General features: G+C 32.7%; 1 protein-coding gene across 6 annotated transcripts in view; it reads right to left on the bottom strand.

The window, feature by feature from the left end:
* sick (sickie) overlaps positions 1-2,055 on the bottom strand; it is a 275,969-nt gene extending 273,914 nt beyond the window's left edge. For all 6 annotated transcript variants that reach the window (XM_075293027.1, XM_075293028.1, XM_075293029.1 and 3 more), the window contains exon 1: positions 1,916-2,055. In XM_075293027.1, the coding sequence (XP_075149142.1) occupies positions 1,916-1,975 (60 nt within the window). In that variant the 5' untranslated portion in view covers positions 1,976-2,055. The remainder of the gene's footprint in view (positions 1-1,915) is intronic.
* Positions 2,056-18,540: the final 16,485 nt, after the last annotated feature.

Genomic DNA, 18,540 nt, shown 5'->3' with positions numbered 1-18,540 from the left:
CAACTTTATATTCCAAATTAAGACTCGACTTCCAGTAGAAATTATGCTATGTCTCAAGTAAAAACGCCTTTAAAATAAAGTGTTGAAAGACATGCCCTATATTTGAGCGATAAAGATGCAAAAAGACAACAAATTTAAAGACAATTTCATTAAATTTAAAGAAATTTTCTGAATTATTCAAGTCAAGTTGACCTTAGACCAAACATTTTTTCTTTCATGTTATGATACCCATTTCTATGTGAAATCACTTAATTATAAGGACATATGGCTTCATTGAAAACTTTCTTTGACCTCACGACAATATTTTTTTCAGTGTAGCTGTTAATTAGTGGACTCGTTGGATTGGCTATAATTGGGTCAACCTATCCAGCAGCAGAAGAAAGCTGTATGTCTTTGACGAAATGTCTACTCCAATTTAAGGACTTTATCAAGTTATACCTTTGTGAAGTCCTATTTTATGATATTTTTTTCTAAATAATCTCATTTGAATTCCATCCGCAATAGTGATAAAATTAGAAGACAATTAAATTAACCATTGGCCAATAAGAGAATTTTCAAACCAAATTAAACCATTTGTACATCTAAATACGAGTAATTTCCCATGAAGTTAGATTTTTATTGAATATTAATGTAGGTTTTCCGTTCTGTATTTTTTGCAATAGGCCATTATCCCATTTTAATGGCCTTAATTAGTTTCGGCACCATGTGTTCGTAGACCAATATACAGGGCGGCAGCTTTCCACTTGAATTCCATTAAAGTCTTAAATAACCTTTTGCAGCTATTAGAAAATCATTAGCAGGCAAGTCGTCTTTTAAAACAATTACAGACTCGGAAGCTGAGTTAAATGCACTTTGGGCAACATATGCAAACTTCGCTTATGGAATATTTACTGTGGCTAATGTTGGAAAACTTCTGCCTCCACTATTATTAGATTGTGTTTTTCATCCTATTTCTCTCTCTCTCTCTCTCTCTCTCTCATTGCAGGACATATACATATTTACAAGTCCTTGGGATTTATCCTTTTCAATATTCAAGACAAGGAAAGAGCTTAGATTGTATGTTTTGGGTTATCCTCTTTACACAAAATTGGGAAACCTTAAGAAGTATCAAGGATAAGACCATTTTTGTTGGCAAACAAATATACCATTAGTCTTTATGGTCTTAGGGAGCTCGATGAAAGGGCCATCTTAATTATAATGCCTGAGTTAATTTAGAAAAATTCCAGAATAAGTTTGAGGAATCAACAAATGTTGCCTGTAGCCGCCTTATCCAAAAATGCCAAAGGGGTCAAGTGAGGTATTTTTTGAAGACAGAGGATGAGCGAACAAATAAAGATATTAAATATCTCTAATATTGTCTGTGGCCAAAAAGGATAAATCTAACCTTCTTATTTCTCTGTTTGTTGCTGCTTATAACTCTGGTGATTGGTGATGGTTTTAGTGAAGTTGATTAGAACAAATTGCTGGTGTTTAAACCCAAACTCGTAGACCGAAACATTAGAAACTGCCAACATTCATTCAATAGTTGTAGTCTAAACTTTAAGACATTACAAAATATTTGATCCCTTCAATTTGAAATCCAGTTTTTCGCATGTCTTCCTTTGCCATGGACTTTGACTAGACTATGGTTGCAGGAAGTACAAAATGAGTCTTTACTTGGGTTTGTAAATCTGGCAATTTTGTTTGGTGGCTTTAACATTGTTTATGTGCTATGTTGGGCTGCTCTTCTTTAGGATTTAGTCGTTATCCTTTCTTACAGACAAAATACATAAAATGGGTTTTACTTACAGCAGTATCTATAGCTGTACCAGTGTTAAAGGAAGGGGGTCATAGTAGGGGGCGTAGAAGGGAAAGTTAGGTTTAAAAGTTTTTCAATTCAATTAAAGTAAGATTCTGTTTTAGATAGTAAACAAACCTTGGCATAGTCGGCGATATTGTCACAGGATCCCTGGTAGCTGACACAACGTCCCAACATATTGGTGGGCTGTGTTGTACTCTTAATTTATGGATGAAGGCAATTTTTCCATTTACTTTGTCGCACATTATATGCAACAAATAGTTGATAACCAGCAAGCCTAAACATAGGCAACACTTTATTCAAATTCTATCATATTTGCTTTAACACTTTAATGCAATGACACACACATATACACACTTGAAAATATTTCCGTTTGGGGGCTTTGTCTGGGCTAGAGCTTATAAGTTATTACAATTTATTTAATATTCCTTTAGTGAATGCCCTTAACAGCATCTTTTCCTGTAATAATAACAACAATAAAAATAACAATAATAATAACATAAATTCCGCCTGGCCACATAAAAATGTTTCAGTTTAAACCATAAAGTGTTATCTTGGCGTCTATCGTCTTTTGGCAGAAGCCTATTTACGCACTAACCGCCACCATTAAAGGAACTCAAATTCATTCATTTTTAAAACACCTAAAAGTATGTCAAAACCATTGTAACTTTTGCCAGCTTTTAAACATCACCTCCTTTGAATCTCTGCAAGTGAAAATATTTCATTTATGCTGGCGGTTTTATCTAAAGCACAGCTCTTTGTCTACACCAACATCAAGAAGGCAAGCGGAAAAGGAGGTGTAACCCCTTTTACATTGGTGTTGTTCATTGATAAGACATTTTGTGAGGCATACTTTTAGGCGTAGAATGGTAACGCCTGCTGAGCTAATTGAAAAACTTACGAAGCCAGAATATTTCTAGCGAATAAAAGGTGGTTGCTTGATTGCCTAATGGATGGAAAAGACTCGTTGGTGATTGTGGTGTGACTTAAGGTTAAACACATTGAACGACCCAACAACAGGTCTTCCAATTCATATGGTCGGCCTAAGCTTTTTTCATAATTGCTTAGTTTGTCGAAGAGTGTTTGTAGCTGTCGCTGTGTCGCTGTTGTTGTTGTTATTGTTTACCCTTGTCAACAAAGATTTCGTTTGGGCCATTTATCACAATACAGAGATTTAAAATCCAAATCAAGAAAAGGATAGTCCCCAATCATAGGGCTGGGGGTAAGAAAAGGTTGTTTTAGTTAATGGCTTTTCTAATCAGAGTGAATAAAAGAAGGACATTTGTTATTCATTTATTACCATGGGCCAGTGACAAATCAGCAGAAAATCTGCTTAGTTATTCCATTTGCTATATTCTTGTTTTTTACATCAACGTAGGCGGCAAGCAATAATCACCAGTAAAAGGTATTTTTCACATTCTTTTTATATAGCTTTTAAAAATAGACTTTGACTTTTGGTAATAAATGCTATCAAATGACTTACGAGGTATTGCCAAGAGGTGGTTCCAAGACGAAATTTTATTTCCTATTCGTGCTAATAAACTAACTGAGAAAAGGGGAGAAGAAGACAATTTCTTGCTTTGATTGATAAGAGATAAGGAACAATTGTTGGGGATAATGTTTGCCAAGTGCCAAAATAAACCAAATCTAGTATGGGGAGGTGTGCCAAAATGGGTTATTTCTCAAGCTTAATGGTTTGCCATGAACATTTCTGGAAAAATGTGTAGACGGAGTAATTTGCACAACACCTAAAAGGTGTTATAAGAACCAATTTAAAAGGATGGAGAAGAAATTGGAGAATTTGTAATGTTGAAAACTTTTTTGTTTGGGGTGTTAACAATCAACAATGAAGATCAATGGTTTATACGTTAGCCTGAAGGCCTTCTCAGGAAGCTTGCACGTTGTTAAATAAAACAAAAACGAAATACGATAGACGAGACAGTGTCTCGACGACTACACACTCAAAAACATGTTCGAAGATATTGATGTCCCGAATTTAGGAACGATTTCAATAATACAGAAGATTCGTTCTCAATATTTTTTGCGGTATTCTATAGAATTTTCCTTTATGGTCAATGTGTATGACCATAAAAGAAAAATCGAATTTCTTAATTCTAATGAGAGAACGCCTTAGTTTCGTCAAGGAAAGAGCTTTGTATCAAGAACACAATATGTTTTTTTTTTGTGTGAGTACAAACTACTGCTCCGACAAGTGTTGCCAGTATCGGGGATTTTTCGCCAAATCAGGGATATTTTTTCATAAATGGGGACGAAATTTTTGAGTTGGGGATTTGGTGGGGAATTTTCAAAAATTTGGGGAATTTTCGAAATCTGTATAATTTAGTATAATAGTTCAATCAGGTTTAAAGTTATGGTTTATATAAAATTAAAGAAATTAAATAACTATAGGGAACCTTCGAAATATAAAAAAGCTTTCCTCCTCTTGATGCCAACCTATTTATTTGGGTGCTCTGCTTGCCTGAGAAAATTTTCTATTATTGTGAAATTATTTGTAGGACTCGGATCAAAGTGATGTTCCCTCATCTTTGTACATCACTGGTTTGGAAACTATATCCCATTCAAGTAGAATACAATTCATATTGGGGCATCAACGCCTTCATATTGATCGATCAGCCAATTTTATTTCTTTACTATTCAGAATAAAATTTTGATTCCTAAATAGACATAGTGACCGAACTCCAATTTTTAATTTTCGAGCATTTAAAAGATGATTTCCAAAAGATAAAAATTTGATAACTCCTTATACCCATAATTAATTCTTATGAGGGCTTGATGATATTTTGAACACAATTTTTAAATTATTACGGATTTTCTACAGTAGTGCCTATTCCTTTACTTATTTTCAAAAACTTGTCAAAAATGTGTTGGGGATTTTTGTGGGGAATTTTAATTTAGGTTGGGGATTTTTGGGGACAAAAGAGTCCAAATTTGGGGACAAGAGCCAAGAAAATACTGGCAACATTGGCACCGACTCTCTCATTGTTCTGACGCAATGGAGAAACGTTGTAACGGCGATGTGGACAATGAGAGGTTTTCACTCAAAGACACCTAAGAAGCCCCAATCTACAGCACGAATCCCAGATGCATTAGATGCTTCTGTACCGTCATAATCTTATAATGTGCGAAAGTGAAGAACATCTTAACTGTACCACAATTATGAAGATTCTTTCGAAGCACCATGTTCGACTTTACAAAGGAATTGGCAACATCAGCGCTGGGAGCACTGAGACTGGCTCACACTGATGCGTTTTATAAGACTTATGATGTGAGAACACCCCCCCCATAAATGAAGACTAGATAATGTTGCCTAGAGAGACTAGATCGGGACTCAACCCTAGCCTGATATCTCCGAACGCAAAACAAAAACTCTCTTCCCAAACGACATTTGGGAGCCACCGTGGTGCAATGGTTAGCATGCCCGCCTTGCATACACAAGGTTGTGGCTTCGATTCCTGCTTCGACCGAACACCAAAAAAAGTTTTTCAGCGGTGGATTATCCCACCTCAGTAATGCTGGTGACATTTCTGAGGGTTTCAAAGCTTCTCTAAGTGGTTTCACTGCAATGTGGAACGCCGTTCGGGCTCGGCTATAAAAAGGAGGTCCCTTGTCATTGAGCTTAACATGGAATCGGCCAGCACTAAGTGATAAGAGAGAAGTTCACCAATGTGGTATCACAATGGACTGAATAGTCTAAGTGAGCCTGATAAATCGGGCTGCCACCTATCATAACCTCCTAAACGACATTTTAGACAAACGAACATCGTTTGTAATTTCCATTTTTGTTGTAAAAAAGTTTGTTTGGCAGAAAAGTATAGATGAGGTTTTTTGTGATAAACGTTGTCGTGTAACTCCGTCCGTCATATCTTACTCATATCCACATGATTTAGTTCTCCGCACTTTTCTTTTGTAAAACAAACTATGAGGAAGCAAATATTTCATAAGTGAGCGTGGAATATCAGACTGCCACTATACCTAACCTAACCATTCGTCATACCACGGACCATACATTTTCTAAGCAATCCACTGGGCCATGTAGCAACACATACAGTCGAGAAATTCTATTTATGGGCTAGATTGTAGGGCACACAAAAGTAGATTCAAAGAAACTTCAAACTACTTTAAACGTCCGACCCTACCTTTACTATATGCAATGTACCAAGTATATCTTGAGGGCATCTTTTGGACATTTTGGGAAATAATGCAGTTTTATATATAGTCCAAGATGAACACAAAAAACAAAAATTTTTTAACAACCAAAATGATAAATGTTTGAATTTTTCGAAGAAATTTCTTGTTTTTTGGCTTGTAGGTACATAAACCGCTAACTCTCGCTCAAGAACCCAACAAAAATGTGCACGCAGAGAAGGAATATGATCACCCCAAACATGTTTCAAGAACAAACTGTTATATTTCGACTGTGTACATGGAACATTTTTTCGCAAAAATGATATTTTCTCGGGAACATATGTATGGTTACCGAAATCAGATACATAATTTTCGAGAAAATAATATGATTGCGACAAAAATTTTCAACGTTCACCATCAAAAAATATCATTTTGCTCTTCAAACATGTTTAGGGAGATCATATCCTTCTCTGGCTGTGGGAACTGCCAATCTTACAGACCAGACATCGGAATCCCAATTACAATATGTACAGTTCAAGGAAGCGAACTGCAATTTATTAACCTCATAAATCGTTTCCTTTATGCTTTTACTATACAACAACAACACTACTGCCCTGAAATAGTTCACGTTTGCGCTTGTTATATAGCGGGGCTTTCCTGTGCGATTTCCCCACCAAATGCAAGAATCGAATTCGACGTAGTGCTGGTAATATGAAACACATTGCCATTGAGCTAAATATCGAATCGGACTGAATAGTCTAAGTGAATCAAAACCGGCTGCCACTTTAACCTAACTTAGCTATTATGTTATCTATACAACCTATACAAGAACATTAGAAACTCTTATGTTTCAGTTATTTCATCCAATTCTTTATCGCTTGGGGGAATCAAGTGAATGACGAACCCCCTAATAAAATTTGGAATAGGAGATATTTTTTTTAAATTTGATATCAAACGAATATCTAAGTAATTTATTTAATAGAAGAGTTTGAGCGTGTTGGTGACACGATTATGATTCCGAAAAAAGGTATTTTTATATGCTGATTAAATTATCCCTGCTGTTAGGCTTAGGTTCAATACAAATAAAATTTTATTCATGAATGTTTCTCAAGTACTCTTTTGGGCGACTACACATGTCTTGTGATTTGTAGCCTACTTTCAGGTGTCACATATTGTTGGCAATTTTCCTTTTTTCGCATTCTTTTCTTGAAAATTCTAGCATTTTCAATTGCTTCCTATTTCTATGAATATGTTGTCTAAATGTATTTTATTACATTTTCAAATTTTTTTATTTCCATTTTGTTGTGCGCTCATGAGATATGCATACCGATTTTGTTTGGTATTCTAAGTGCCTGCCAAAATCAATTTGCTTAAAAGGTACATAGAAAGTTTGACGTGTTTCTCCATGCTTTTGGCGCCTGGAATGGATATTGGCCCTGGTGGTAGTGTGCGGTTGTTTTTGGCAACATACACCAACTCACCTTTGGCCCTTCCTTCCGCTATCATTTTTGGTTGCCAAAGATATGATGGCGGCTTACACTGACTGGTAGAGATATAAAAAAGTAAATATAAATAAAATACTCTATGGAATATCAAATTGCTATAAAATTCTTATGATATAAAGACATGGTGTGGTGAGAGGGAGTAAAGTTTAGATATAAAAGTGTGGGGAAGGGGCAGCTATACACTTTGAAGCTTTGCTGTACTACATTGGTCTTACTATTTGGTTTGGTCTGCCCATTGCGACTTCTTTGATGCCACAAGTGGGTCACATTTATATTTGATGAGATGTCATCAGAAACGAAGAGCCTTTTGATAGACATTAAATGAATGGAAGTCATCAAGAGAGACATGTGAAACAAAATTCCCCAAAGTTTTTATATTAAACAAACAACTTTAAACATTAGTCCTCTTTGGTGGTGCTGACGATGATGTTACAATTTTGCACAAAGAAGAAAAAGATACACTCTTGATAATTATTTAGGTCAATGCCCCACCCCCTCCTGAGCATCCATTCAGCTGCCATTTAAACTAAAATTGGAGCCATTAGAAAAAAGGTCCAACAATGGTATTGTATCTCCACCCCATAAGAAACAGTTTTTCCATATAAAACGAATTACTTTCCCTATCCTCTGGTAACCTAAACGTTTGGGAAATGCTGATTTCTTGACTTTTGTGACATTTAAAGATCATTTAGGACAGCATGAATGTGTATTCAAATACCGACTGATGGCCAAGGGACAACTTCTCTTTAATTTCTTTTCAAATTGTTTATTAAGAATATGTCAGAGTTTGAAATTGTCTGCTTTTGTTGTTACATAGGTCCCATTTCTTTGTATGGATTTTGCAATTTGTGTTTCGAAGTAGATAATTGACATTTGACAGGTTTGACAACAGCAACAATAATCATAATGAACACGCTAGCAAGCAAAGAGTAAAGAAATTTTCTTAGAATATTCGAGGAAAGTAATTAAGTATATGTAACAATAAGTTCCTAAAAGTAGACTATGAATTATTGACAAGAGAAGACCAGCGATTAGAACGAAAGATAATTAATGAGAAACCAGTAAAATTGATCAAAAGAATTTTAGGGCTACTGTATGTATGTGTGTGTGCGTGTGTGCAAAATGTCTAATTATTGTATTAAATAATAAATATTGGATACATAAAGCATGTGAACGTTTGAGTGGTTAATGTTAAATTCTCATCATTTCAGGAAATAATAAAATTATGTTGCATAGTTTTGTGAGCCATAAATATAGATACTCAAATTTCAATTAAGCAATATTCAATTTGAGATATCTTCTTAATTAGGAATATGGAATTTATATCCCAAATTAATTGAAAATAAAAAGCAAAAATATTGTAAAGTGAACTTATAGCAAATGTTATACCCGACATCGATTAAAGCAACATTTACATACTCTCAGAAGTAATTGTGGTCTCCAAAAAGTATGCATATATTTCAATGGAAACCAAAATGTGTTCTGGCCAGAATGATGTTTAAGAATTTTTTGTTAAATATTTTTTTGCATCATTTACGACAAAAGAGCCAATAAATATAATAATTATTTAATTTTAGGAAATAATATAATTATGTTGCATAGTTTTGTGAGCCATAAACATAGGTAGTCAAATTTAAATTAAGCAATATTGAATTTGAGATATATTGCTAATTAGGAATATGAATTTTGTATCCAACATTAATTCAAACCGAGGTGGTTCCGACAAAAATTATACACTCAAAAGTCCATGTGTGCTCCAAAAAGTATGCATATGAGAAATTTTAAAAGCAAACTGTGCTCTGAAGCGGCGTTTAATGGAATTTATTTAATTTAATCGTAATTTCATAGAAATTATTTTTAATATTGGCTCGAAAACTTCTACTACTACTTCCACTTCTAAAGTTTTGTAGGAAGTTTTTAATGATAACGCTGGTTACAATAAATATGTGAATATTTCACTCTAGGATTAAAAAACCTTCTGCCTGAATGACAATTTCTCGTACACGGTTATCGCCTTTGGAACTCATTGCGAGATGGCAATGATACAAACTATTAGCAATGCTAAAACATTTAAAAACGAATCTTTCAAATTTCTGATATTTATCCTTGAATTAATTATTTTTTATTAGAATTAATTATCCAACATTTTTAAAATATTTTTAGAATATTTCTTTCTGACATTCACGATAAATTGATTTGTCGAAATTAATTTCGTACTGTCAATTATAAGATATAAAATCTTGTTGTACTAGCGTACCATAAACAATAAATAAAGAGAAAAATTCACTGACTGCTTGTATACTTCTGAAAGTAGGCTAATATTTGAATACCTAACATTAATCGGTTATTTATAGAGTGCTATTTCTGGTGCTTTAAGCTACAACGTACAAAAAAAGTTTACTTGGATCCAAAGATTTTGACCTTCCTTAAGGAAGTATTGATGCCGAGCCATAGATGCGGCATCTAAATAAATAAAGAAATTTTTTTAACGACCTATCTACCTTTAAATCTAGGATCAATAAAATTAAAATTTTGATACAGATCTCATTTATCGAATTTTTATTCTCCTTTCGCGGTATATTCCCAGCAAAACAAGCATCGCCAAAAAAGAAGTGAAAATATTCTTTTTGGATCCGGAAGTGGTGCCAAATTGACGCAGAAGCGATGAATTTAACATGGGCTTGCCATAGGACAAATGTCAACCATTTCAACAGCCGCTGCACTGAATTTGCATCACTTCTTAAGGTGTAAGGTGAATTCAGTGTTTTGGATGTGAATTAAGAAATTTTATGATATTTTGACAAATAAAATAATTTTTAATATTTTTTTTTGATTTTTAATGCATTTTACGCTTGTCTGGAACTTTTGCGATCAAATGTTTTCAAAAATTCGAAAATTTTCTACAAAGGATTTAGCATTTTTTTCGGCTAAATTTAAATAATTTGTACCATTTTATTAATTCTTAATCTGTTTTTAACCTATTTGAAACACAAAAAAAATCTCATTAAAAATATGAAAAAGGCGAATTATAAAGAAATTGACTCAAATGAACTTCCTGTGCAGTTAAAATAAACAACATCTTTGGGAGAGCATTTTTGGAAGTTCTTTTAAAGTTGTGCCTTGAGAAGAACTTCCAAATTTTTTTTTGCTGGGTTCATAAAGCCATTCACTTACAAACAAATGACACTTTAAAAATTCAAATTATAAGGGTTACATCAACGTACAAAATGTTTTCTTAATTCCAAAAAAGCTTTAAACCAAAGATGCTAATTCCTCAAGATAAGTCTTAGCCTATATTTGAAGCGCTTTTATCTTAAATCTTAAGATTCAATATTTCACTTAATTTAAGGACGATTTCTTTAAATTAAAAATGTGTTTCTTTACTTCAAGGAAAATTTGTCTTAGTTCAAAGACTTGCGACATTAACGGAGGGATGCAAATTTCCAAAATTTGTGTCCTAAATTTAATGAAAACAATTTTTGAAGCAAAGATTTTTGAAGCGCTTTTATCTTAAATCTTAAGATTCAATATTTCACTTAATTTAAGGACGATTTCTTTTAATTAAAAATGTGTTTCTTTACTTTAAGGAAAATTTGCTTAGTTCAAAGACATGCGACCTTAACGGAGGGACGCAAATTTCCAAAATTTGTGTCCTATATTTAATGAAAACAATTTTTGAAGCAAAGATTTTAAACTTTCTTTTATTTAAAATCTCTTTATTTTAAAGAAATTTGTCCTTAATAATGTATAATTTGCGCAACCTAAATATTATCACAATGGACTGAATAGTCTAAGTGAGCCTAAAATATAATCGGGCTGTAACTTTAACCTTTTAACCTAAGGTTGCGTAATCTTTAACACCACGTAAATATTTTTTCAGTGTAGTTAAAATGTACTAATCGCTGTAAGAAAAACGAATTTTTGCAACAGACCCGTTATGGTTTTTATGAAATAAAGTTTCCTGTACTTGAGAAAAATTAATTTTTTTACATCTTCTAAAATCGAAAAACATTTTAACGAAAAACAACTACACTCTTTCCTTCATATCCTTTGGTCTAGAAACCTGCCTATTCCATACAACTGTTGTTGCCTTGACTGTCACTAACACATTCTGCCACATATTTCAATAAACTCGATAATGAGGCGCAAAAATGAAATAACGAAACTCCTCAAACATTTTTTTCGAGGAATTGTTTTGAAAGGTTGCTTAGCATTTTTCACAAATAAATTTTAAAACGTAATTTTCACCTTCTTATACCTTACGAAAATACCCAGGGCAGAAATACCTTTTATGTTAAGCATGTGTTGTTAGTTTGGTAGCTTTGATTTTTGGGAACTTTTCCGTTTGCCCTATTGTTGTTTTGAACAAAGAAACAATGAATGGGATAAATACATAATGAGTTTGCCTAAAAGTATGCAAAATATTTTGTGGCTCTCCAAAGCTGCCTAGAAGTAAACACTACATTATTTAATTATTACCCAAAATTTTCATAATGGAGACACCCTTAATTCCTTTACCATTTGCATGTTTACAAATAACATTAATTTAATTAGTCCCCCTTCCTGCTGCCTCTCCCTGCTCCTCGTCATTTTCATGTTAACGTCTATCCCCCTTTTTTCCAAATGTTTGCTCCACATTTCCTGGGGTTATGCGTTTCTTCGAATTGTTGTTGTTGTTTTGGCTGTTGCTTTCGCTTTTAGTCGGTCTATGGTTGAACGTCTTCCTTATTAGGGGAAAGAAAAGTCGTAGAGTTTTATGCCTCTGGCTGTTTTTTGAAGAATAACAGCTGCTAATGTTGTGCTTAGGCGGCTAACCTACCGAATAGGAAAAATTAGATGAAAGGAGTAAAAAGTCGCCAAGAGGCTCATTTCCATTTAGGCATGAGTTGTATGTGTTTGAGTTTTGCTGGCCATAGGGTCGGGGTAAACTGGGGTAAATCTTGAAAATACTTTCTTTGCTGATGCGGAAAAGCTTCGAGAACAGAATTTAAGAAAGAAAAAAGCCCCAAGGTTCTAATTTGTAAAAGAAAACTTGGGCAACGAAAACGTTTTGTTGTTAATTAAAGACAAAAAGATAAAGTTACGGTTCGAGAAAATCTAAGGAAATCGTAAAGAAAATTTGGGAAAATTATATAAAACTTTTTCGAATTATTTTCCCAAAAAAAAAGGTTAAAGGCTGGCAAGTGTATACTGTTTAGCATTTCGCGTCAATTGAGGGTCCTGTCTCTGGTGGGGTGATGGGACATAAGTCATGTTTTTTATCCTGTAAGGTTGAAGGTGGTCCTTCGGCTTTTTCTTGCAAATCGTCTCATGGCGACTTTGGAAATGATAGGAATTTTTACACAAAAGTGTTAACTGATGCAATAAATATAGATTTATTTGATTTTAAAAAATAAATTCATTTACAAGTTCCGAGGATTATTTTCTTTTTTGGTGCGTAACTTTGCATTAAATATGACAATATGTGATAATTGTATATTTTATTCCTAAAAGTATGCTGTAATTGTATGGCTTTTCATTAACTCCGGTAATCAGTATTGCTCTCACATACAAGGAAAAAAACAAAATTGTGCACTTGTTGTATAATAAATCTTAGTATTGATTTCACTTTTATACAAAAGGAATTTATAGTTTCTTACAGCAACCTAATTTTATAGAGAATTTCCCATCACAAAAACACGACCATTATCTATATTCGCTGATTCGTTTTGCCTGTGAGCTTCTAATCATTTTATGACTTTTTGTGAGGGTTGGTTCTCCTACTGTGATGTTTCAACTGTCCGCACTCCGCAATGACTCAAAGGGAAAAAAATATCAAAAGCCACCCACCCTATTTGAAGGCGAATTGTATTTTTATTAAATAAAAATTCCCTGAATATATAGTTCAATTCTGGGTTTTGGGTGGTAATTCGTTTTATATTATTGTTATTACCGCTAGGATGGGTAATGGGACTGTGGCGTCAAGTGTGCAACTCATAGTGGTCCGTTTCCAATTATCGATGTCTAATCGTTTGTCTTTGTGCAGCAGTTATATGTGGTGCTTCATTTCATGACGGACAACGCCTTGTAACACATGTTCCATTTTTGGTTCTGTCTCAAATTGTACATCAGTCATAAAAACGTTTGGACAGAAACCAATGGAACACATGCAAGTGCTTGTCCAGGTTTTCCGATGTCTGGTATCAAGCATGGTCAAAATATCACCACTTTTGTGCCTCATTGATTTTCGAAGTAGTGATGTTATAGCCTTCACCACTACTGGGGTAGTAGATGTGATTTTATTTGATTTCCCGTTTTTCCTTCTCACGGAAATCTTTTTGAACAGATGTGATCAATTGGCATTCGTAAATATATGATAATTGCTTTTTATTGGTCATTGGGGATATGAAATGGCATGACCACAAGGACTACAAGGATATTTTTTGCAGGGATTATTGTTTTGGTAAATCTCTGTCTTAATGAAATTTGTTCCATTGAAGGCTAGTTTTAATGCAAATGGCTCGGGGGTATATTGGCTACTTTTGCATATTTTACAATTGATGTGGATATTTTATCTAAGTTGAGAAAATGGTTTGTGAATGGTTTTGAGAAAGAAGGGAGATATTCATCAAGAGAGTTATTTTCATAAAAGAACACATTTTCTGACTGTGATTAGATTCTGTGTGTGATCAAAGCAAAATTACTCTCATCCGGAACGAAATTTAAGACAAACGTACACACAAAAAAATTCTGATTAAATCACGAAATTAATTGATCCAATTAATTTTTTAATTCAAATGTCTTCAATCACAGAAATGAGAGTATCATTTAAAAATTATTTGATCCAATTAAAAAATTAATTGATACTGTTAATTTTTGCAATTGATTTTTGTTTCAATTAAAAAATTTGTTGAATCAATTAAATTTTTAATTAAAACTCAATTAAGACAGTGCAATAGATGAAGTACACAGAAAAAAATATCACCAAAATATTTCCAATTAAAAAGTTAATTGAAGTTGAAAATTTTTTCAATTAATAAATTAATTGATACAATTAACTTTTTAATCATGATAGAAACATTAAGTTAATTAAGTCAATGATTGAAATTTTTTAAATTTTTACTTAAAAAATTAATTGATACAATTAACTTTTTTATCAAATTCGGAAGACTAATTCCCTTTCACTACCGAAATAAACCTAATGTTAAAAACTTTAATTTTTCTTCTGTTTATACTTGAACTAACAGCATGTAGAACAAAAATTGCCATTTTGAAAACCTACTTCAAATACTTCAAGAGCTATATGAGATTGTTTTGAAAATTTGATTCTTGAATTGTGACCAAGTGGCCTTGCGAAAATAAGCGCTATTTGGCCTATAATGTCCTTCAAAGTGGGAGCAAAAATACAAAAAAGAACCCGAAAAAGTGTCAGCTATAGTTTTGGTATGAATGTCCATTTACTAGAAACATACAGTAGAAAAATTGTCTCAAATTTACGTATTTTTCGTTTATTTCTAAAGAAGTTTACAAAAATGTACTTTGGACCTCACCAATATGGAAAATATTTATAGGTTATTTAGATTACTTTAAAATAACATCGAGAAATAAATCAAATCTAAGTGGAAAAATAGAATTTGGTGTCTTTTTCGAATGTCCTTCAAAGCGGACATCGGTAGTAGTGAAAGGGTTAAAAAAAGTGCTGATTTTTTTAAAATTTTTAATTAAAAATGTATTTCAAACAATCATTTGTTAATCCAAATAAAAACTCTAAGCCAATTCAGAAAGTAATTAAAAATAGTTACCTTTTTTAATTGATAAATTAATTGAGTTTTGCAATCAACATCAATTAAATTTTTAATTGAATCAATTAAAAAATTAATTGAAATTTGCTGAAAAAATCAATTAATTTTTTAATCAAGAATTTTTTCTATGCCCAATTAAAACTGTGATTGATACTATCATTTTCGTGATTGAAGACATTTCAATTAAAAAATTAATTGGATCAATTAATTTGGTGATTGAATCAGAAAAATTTTTTTTGTGTGTAGACGAGAGCAGTGATGCTCCATTAGAATAATAATTGTTTTGTGATCATTGGCTCATAAATCAAATCGCCTCTGAAAAAGCAATTCAATGATAATTGCGAAATATTAGTAATGATGGATTAAAAATAAATAAAGGAAACTTAAACTTAATAAAACTATTGACATTTATTAAAAAGAAAAAGATCGAATAAAACACCAAGAAACAAAAACTCAATTAAGACTTTAATTGGAAAAATTTTCGTGAAATTTTTTTCTATATAATTTCCCTTAGTTAAAACGTATTTTCTTTAAGAGAAAATCAACTCGAATTTATGAAAAGCGTTGCAACGATTGTCTTCAGTATTTTTTTAGCGACAAAAGAAAACTTCATTTGCCTAAAATTCCTGAAAACTCTTATTTCAATGTAGGTAAATTCGTTTTCGAGCAAAATATTTTTCATGGAGAAATGACGCCGAATGATGCTTTGAAGGCCTTTAAAAAATCTTCAAATTTCGCTCCTTCAGTTTTTTCTAAAAATTCATTTTTGAGGAGAGTTAGGAAATGTATCCTTTGTCCCTAAGAATAAATCAACACAAACTTTAAGATTTTCATGTCAACTCTAGCACCCCAGTTTTGTTTTTTTTTTGTAACTTGTTTTTACATTAATTTCTTTTATTGTTATGCTTAAATACCCTTCATTAAACTTTTCACCACAAATCAAGGGTCAATTTTTGGAAACATCCATTTAATTTAATTTTTCGAACATTTAAAATAAATTTTTATTCACTTCTCTTTTTTTTTAGATTAAAATTTTCACAGTATGCTTTTGTTAATTTTCACTCTCTTATAACATACAATGGACTTTTGATAAACTTTTGCTTTTCATTATTAATGTGATCGCTTAGACGAATGATAGAAATAAATTCAGTATTTATTAACCCCAATTTGTTTCATTATTATCTCATTTCTAATTGGGATGTTTTTTTCTGATTCTTTTTGTAAGGCACCATAACTGATTCGTTTTCTTTCTTAATTCAATGATTTTTTTGTGTGCTTTCACTTCAGAATTTTATTTCATTTTTTGTTTGTTTTACGTTTCATGTTGCTTTTCTTATTAGACGAATTTATTGACTGCACTTCCCAGATAGAGAGAAGAAAAAACCGAAATTTATTTTTTAACTGAAACCACACAGTTTTTCCTAAATATTTATAGACAAAATACACGCACATCATCTAAGTAAAACGAACCCGTCCCCTTAGTTCCGACCCATTCTGGCCCCATCCATCCTTTGCTTTGCTCTGTCCATGTTTCCATGCTATCGCAGCGAATCAAGTTGGCAAGCAACTGCATTCTCGAGCAACAGCCGCCAAAAGTAATTAATTCATTAAAGAAAATAAATGAAACGCGTGGAGCTCACAAAGGGTGGTGGTGGTATGTGGGAATACTTTTCAATTTTCAATAAAGAAAAAACGCTTTCCATTATTTGCTCCCTGAGGTTTGTTTACAAACAATGAAAACATTCGAATTAAGATCGCAAGAGGAACTCCTCCGTTTGCCGACCACACGGAGAACGAACAACCAGGCACTGACAAGTTACGGAACGCGACTAACTACAATGCGCTTTAGCGATCATTTAGAGACTAATGTAGTGCCACCAAAGACTTTTGGTTCCTTCGAATATTCGAAGTCGGATGCCAGACAGGGAAGGTGCAGTTGCAGTGCATTAAAATTTGGTGAACTGCATCAAAAGAAAGTTTCGTGGATACCTCTCATAATGAAAATCCTAAAAAGAGAACCTAAATTTATTTATTAGACGTGTAAATGAGAGCAAGCATCTGCACAGATTAAAGAGAAGAACATAATCGCAGATGTAGTCTGTGAGGCGCTGAAAGAAAAATCTTCTTAAGATTTATTACAGCATTTGTGTGTTACGGCATGTGCCTCAGCGCATAATTCATATGCGAGGATGGAGGAAATATGTCTGTCTGTCGGTTTGTGGAGGAAAATAGGGGAATTTCGTATCTCACATTGTCACATGCCAAATTTTATATATTTTAAGTTTCATGCCAAAGCAGAGGTACAAGGGTTAAAATCTGGTGACAAAATATTTTAAAATTTATTTCAAAAATTGTACTCCTTGGAGCTCCTTGGATGAATGAAAAGATGCTAAGTCATTTGTTCTCAAACTTACACTTCATGGCAATAGCTGTTTCATCACGAAAAAGCCGAACAAGTTGCAAAGTCCTCTAAATTTAAATTGAAAATGTGTACTTAAGTCGTTATTCACGATTTTCGTCCTATTGTATGTGTAGTCATTCCAAGATTTCTATTTTCTTAAACATCTTCAAAATAACAAGCTCGGTTTATTTATTTGTTTCCCCCTCCTTTTCCTCTCCCTCACTTGTATTCTATATTAAGTGAATTTTTCAATTACTCATTGTATTCAATTGTCATTGTATCCATTAACAACCCCGAATAGAATAACAAACTTTTCTTAGATATTTAAATTTGAATAGAAACAATTGTTAGTATTTTTTTTTTGCAATGGTAATCAAGAAATTGTAATTCCTTAAAAACAAAAGTATAACTCCCTGAAAATTCTTCTAATGAATATTTGAATAAATTTATTGTCAATTCAATCCTTCAAAGGAATGGAGTGATGATTCCTAGCCTTTCTCAGTATGTTTTTAAATTGCTCACAAATACGGAACACAATTTGTTATAATCAATAGTATAAATGTATTTTCCTTTAAAATTTCACTTTAAGTGAAAAATGGCTACCCTTTAGATAACTTTGAAACAGTAGTAAGGATAATAGTCTAAATAGGATTTTTCAGATATATAATTTCCACATTATGACAGACATATGCATAGAACTAGTAAAATGATGTTTGGATGTTGACGTTTCATAAATATAATCCGTGAAGGTTTATATAAGTAGTTGAATATATTTGCTCTAGTCTTAATCAGTCCGTCCTTTCGTTCATCTGTCCATTTAGTAGTTCTTTCGCAAATTTGGATATATCCCATTATTTGCATACATAGCTCGATGTTATCCTCATTTATGTCAGTAATTTTATTGAATAA

This window comes from Haematobia irritans, chromosome 2 (genome assembly GCF_050003625.1).
Source record: "Haematobia irritans isolate KBUSLIRL chromosome 2, ASM5000362v1, whole genome shotgun sequence".
Classification (NCBI taxonomy): Eukaryota; Metazoa; Arthropoda; class Insecta; order Diptera; family Muscidae; genus Haematobia; species Haematobia irritans.
The sequence above is the reverse complement of the archived record's forward strand: the minus strand, read 5'-3'. Positions and strand labels throughout refer to the sequence as shown.